General features: G+C 35.8%; 1 protein-coding gene across 1 annotated transcript in view; it reads left to right on the forward strand.

Annotated features, from left to right (window-relative positions):
* The first annotated feature begins 1,926 nt into the window (after window positions 1-1,926).
* LOC148941007 (uncharacterized) overlaps window positions 1,927-5,326 on the forward strand; it is a 10,185-nt gene continuing 6,785 nt past the window's right edge. The window contains exon 1 of the mRNA XM_089105137.1: window positions 1,927-2,279. Within this exon, the coding sequence (XP_088961263.1) occupies window positions 1,927-2,279 (353 nt within the window). The remainder of the gene's footprint in view (window positions 2,280-5,326) is intronic.

The following is a 5,326-nucleotide window of genomic DNA, read 5'->3' on the forward strand; positions in this document are numbered from 1 at the left end:
AGAGGCCCAATAAGAATTTTCTTCAGTGATACTAATGATTTATTTTTTTTATTTTCAATAGCCAGTGATTTGAATTTTGACAGAACAATATTTTACTTTAATTTCCGGTTTTTGGTTTATTTTTGTCTGGTTTCAGTCTTGAAAACACAATCCTAGTTATTTAAGTAGACCAAAGCCTGACCAACTTTTTTATCTAAATTTAGGGAATGTATATACAGATCTTTGAAACCTTATAAAGCAGGATTGAGCGAAGCTGTGTAGCTGAAAACAGTTTTTTTTGTGCTCAATTTAAGCGCAACATCTATTTTAAAAGTTTTTATAACACAAATATTTTTAAGGGTCATCAAAGGCCAGAACAGAACCCTCCAAAGGGAAAAGGAGTGGAGGTAGGTACTTCAAAACACCTTCCCATGACATACTTAAGTCTGTAGATCTATCCCTGAAATTTTCATTTTCCTAACCTAACCCTTTTCCAAGAAAGCAAAAAGTAGCTAAACTACAATTTTACTGAAACACTATTACGCAAGCTTTCATTTTAGCAATACTAAGATTTTTAAAGTTCATCAAAGGTCAGTACCCTCTGAAAAGAGAAGGAGTGGAGTTAGGTACTTCAAAATATCTTCCCAGGACATACGTTGGTCTGTAGACTAAATCCATCCGTTCATTTCCCTGAGCTAACCACTTTCCAACATAACTAATAATAGCCTTTCAAGATTTTTACCCTAAATTATGCACAGTAAGGTATTTTTACTTGTACTTGTATCTCAAGGTATTTGTTGGCTACTAGTATCTAAGTCAAGATACAGACATGGTCACTGCTTCTGGGAGCATGATGAGAAGATATCTAATGCGAAGGTAAATCCTTGGCTACATACAAGTTTTTAAATTCCGTTTTTGAATTGGCATTATTAAACAGTTCATGGTAACAAACTGTAAGTAAGGAGCAACCTGGCTCAATAGTAAGCAAAACTCTAAAAATGGAAAAGAAGAAAAATAAGAAAAAAAAGTTTTCATTAGCCACTGTTGCTGTCCCTAAAAATTAATTATTTGCAGATACAAATCCTGCCATGGACATTCGGAAGTTCTTCTCAAAAGTGGGCATTCAATCTTCTGTCCCAGATGTTGCTGCTAAGAGTGAAAAAACTGACTTGGAGCAAAGTGAATTTGAGGAGAAGCTGAAGAAAAAGAATGGGACCTTGAGCGAAGAACAGAAACAGAACAACAGAAAGAACTGATTGAACCCAACTGTGAATCTAGTTCTTGTGGCTCAGTGCTCGGAGATATTGAGATGGATGAAATTGCAGCTGAACCTTCATACACCAATTATAGCGATAGGCCTAGTTCTAAATGCAGAAAGACCGTAAAAAAGCTTCGAAAACATAGTGATAAATGGTTGTTAAACCCGAAACTGAGAGAGTGGATTCAGCCTAGTTCAAAAGGCTACAAACTATATTGTAAGTATTGTGATAAAATACCTGCAGGAATTGTATCAAACTTGGAAAAGCATGCTTCTCCCAAAATTCACCTGACAAGAATGCAATCACAAAAATATCAAGTAGAAGTAGTACACGGGGACGCTGGTGAAGTGAGGCTTATTGGAGAAGCAAAGGAGAAGGCTATAATTGCAAGACAGGCAATTAGACTTGAAATTGCAATGACTGCTTGGATAGTATCAAACAATAAGGAAATTTCAACCATGGATTCTTTGCCTGGTCTTATGAAAAAGTTTATACCAGACTCCTCTATTGTAAAACATATAGCATGTGGAAGAACAAAAACCACTTGCATTCTAAAAAATGTAATTGCTCCATATGCTATGACCGACTTAGTTATAAACTTCGTGCTTGCAATTTTTCATAAATTGTTGATGAAAGCACAGATAAAACAGGCACAAAGTTTCTAGTTATGATAGCTTGTCATTATGACATGAGTACTTCTGAAGTAAAAGAGGACTTTCTTGCTCTCCCAGTCGTTACTGATGCTTCTGCTGCTGGCTTGAAGAAACTAATTTATGAAGTATTCAGAGGTAGAAACATTTCTTTCAAGAATCTTGTGGGATTTGTGTCAGATAATGCAAGCGTTATGCTTGGCAAGAATAATGGACTTGCTGCTCAAATCAAGAAAGACGTTCCATGGCTCTCGGTCTTTGGTTGTATATGTCACAGCTTTGCATTATGCTCTGCTGCAGCCTGTGAAAAGCTTCCTGCAGAAATTGTAAAGTTCAGCAACGACATCTACACCTATGTCTCCAACAGTGCTAAGCGGCTAAGAGAGTTTAAGTCAGACCGAAAAAATTATCCCCCGAATTTACATTTACGAAAAACCTCGTTTTCATGTTAATTTATGCATGCCGCCAAAAGCTTGCGTCGGCATTCGTCTCGGAACTAAATCACTCACTGAGGAATGTCAAGAGATTTTAATGACGCAAGTCGATAAAATCTGCTTCTCGTCTGATGATAATAAAAAAAACTGTTTTTTTAGGAAAGTAAAGAATGAAGTTGGAACTTAAAACAAACAAAAATTATTACTTCACAGCCTATCAAGGAGGCACACTTGTGCCTCTTTAAAGAGGCGACCCACCACAATGTCAAGCGATTTCCGGTCCTAGCGGTCGCAGAGACGGCGGTGATCGTATTTTGTAGTCTAAGCTCAAACTAAGAAACATGCAAAATTTCACTCCCTCCGACTTTTTCTTCATGGGGGAAAGTGGGCCGGAAGTTTCGACCCTCCCACCACAGCCCCCCTTTAACGTTGTCCGATCGGGCTGAAATTTAGAGGATAAGCTTTCCTAGGGCCTGGGAGCTTATCCTCAAAATTTCAGCTTAATCCCATCACTCCTTAAAACTTAAGCGACATTAAAACTTGAAACGAACAGAAATTATTCCGTATATGAAAGGGGGGGCTGTCCCCTCCTCAACGCCTCGCTCTTTACGCTAAAGTTTTTTATTGTTTGTCAAAAATAGAGTTGTGAGAAAGTCAAACTTTAGCGTAAACAGCGAGGCGTTGAGGTGGGGACAACCCCTTTCATACACGGAATAATTTCTTTTTGTTTTAAGTTTTAATGTCGCTCCTTACTTTCAGTTTAAAAAACTTGTTTTTTTTTATTTAAAGGCTGGAAAAGCGGGGGGTTTGGGGGCGGCAGCCCCCAGCTGTACCTCCTAATCCCTGTACGTTTTAAGGTTCGAACTTGTGACTCAGCCTCTTTAACTCTTTAGAAAACGTAGTTTTTTTTTCAAATAATAAGAATAAGAGTCTGTGAGCTTGAGCGTAACAGAGGGATTTGAGCCGACTCTTTGCGTTTTTAATGCCATATTGCGTAAAGATTACATCAGTGTCCACTCAGGTTGGTACACATTTTTTTCTCCAAACGCTAAAAAGCACTTTAGTAGCAGTACAAAATCTGTACTAGGATATTTCTCAATGTTTATGTACCAATTTCTTTTATAGGCTTGCCACTGTGTGCCAATCCATGACCTTTAACCCCATCTATAACTGCTCTTCTTCGCAGAGGATCTAATAGGCTAGTGGTTATTTACAAAGCCACTATGGTTGCATGCGTATCAGTAGTTGACATAGATGACTAAGCTAGATAGATGACTGGATAATTTGGCAAGTAATATTCAAGGGAGAAGATATACTAGCGACAGTTTGATGCAACGGGGTGATTTTGACATATTGCGAATAATAATCAGTTTTTGGATGGCACAACACTTCGGTGGGAGAAGCTTAACTACAAAAGTTGCCACAAAGTCACCAATCTTATGTCTAGCTATTAGATGAAGAAAAAATGTCACTAAATTGGTTTGAAATAGCATTAAATTCTTTCTCACTGTGCAGTCATCTCCCAAAGTTTTGCTTTAGCATCCTTCACTTCCATATTTCTATACTTCAGTCCATATTTCTCAATCTTGTCATTATCAATGCCATTTAATAGTTTACTTTGCACATATTTCAATAAGGGTGGATAAATCTGTTCTTCTATTATAAGTTCACAGTTGAATGTAGAAGCTCACAGTTTCAGAACAAACGCATAATTAAAGAAATGTCAAGAACAATATTTTTTATTCTATAAGCTCTATACTCATTTTTAATTTATTAGTTTTTATTTTCTCTATTGGCTCTAATTTTCTCTATTAGCTCTTTTTATTTTATTAGCTTTTAAATCATTTGTTCCTCTAGGGGGGACATCCCTGAACTTACTTATGGTGTAATTTCTTTAGTTTTACTGTTCTATTATTTTGCTAATGTCGCCATTATTTTTAATATTTTTAATCAGTTTTAAATTTGGCTTTATTTCTCGTTTCACCTTTCTGTTTGTCTTTTTATTATTTTAAAATTCTTTCCATTTTGACATTCATTGCAACTTCTAATCATTTTATATTTGATATCTTTTTATGTCTGATATCTCAATCATTTTATATGTATATTTATCTTTTAACATTTGAAGCTTTAACTGGCTCATAATTTCTTATGCAAGGTACCAAATGTAATTACAAGAAAAAACAAAAAACTGTGAATTAAGAGTATATCTTTTTTGAGAAGAAGTCATATAAGATCATATGAGAAGAAGTCATATAAGAAGTCAAGAAGTCATATAAAAATTACCTTTAATGTATATAAGTAATGCCGCTTAGGTTTCTAATGCCGCTTAGATCTAATGCCGCTTATGTTTCTATCTGCAAAAACGTTTTCTGGAGCACTCGCACCTTGGTCCGGGTTGTTATAATGGGTGAGATAGGGTATGATCATACTGCTAATTCTATAAACTGTGAGGCTAGCCAAGCATCAAGTCTAGTTTAGGCTGCTGAAGAAAATAGCAAATCAGATTTGCTTCTTGTATAACTGAATTCTCTGCCCAACGTCAATGCCTAGATATAGGCTAGCTCTCTCTTCAGTAAATTTCTTGCAGTTCATATTATTAACTTACGAATAAAGTAAACATACCACTCGATACCCTTTTTTATGCTCTTTCCATTATATGCTCTTTCCATATTATGCTTTTCTTATTCACATTAGGGGGGGGGGGTAAAGTTTAAAATTACCTCTCATTTACATTAGAAAAAAAATTTATCCCCCTATTATGCAAATATATACCCTGAATCGGTATATATAGGGTGGGGGTAAAATTCATTTCCAACAAATATGACTATTATATTTGGAAAGAGCATAAAAAAGGCATCGAGTGGTATGTTTACTTTATTCGTAAGTCAATACTAATGAATGTTAAATTTGGGTTCAGGATGAAATTATGATTCTAAATGTAGGCCTATTTCTTAGCTATCTTGACTTAGTCGGAAAATTTACGTCGGAAAAACACCTGGTATTT

The sequence above is a fragment of the Artemia sp. Qi Xiang Cuo genome, chromosome 19 (assembly GCF_049724085.1).
Source record: "Artemia sp. Qi Xiang Cuo chromosome 19, ASM4972408v1, whole genome shotgun sequence".
In the NCBI taxonomy this organism is placed as follows: domain Eukaryota; kingdom Metazoa; phylum Arthropoda; class Branchiopoda; order Anostraca; family Artemiidae; genus Artemia; species Artemia sp. Qi Xiang Cuo.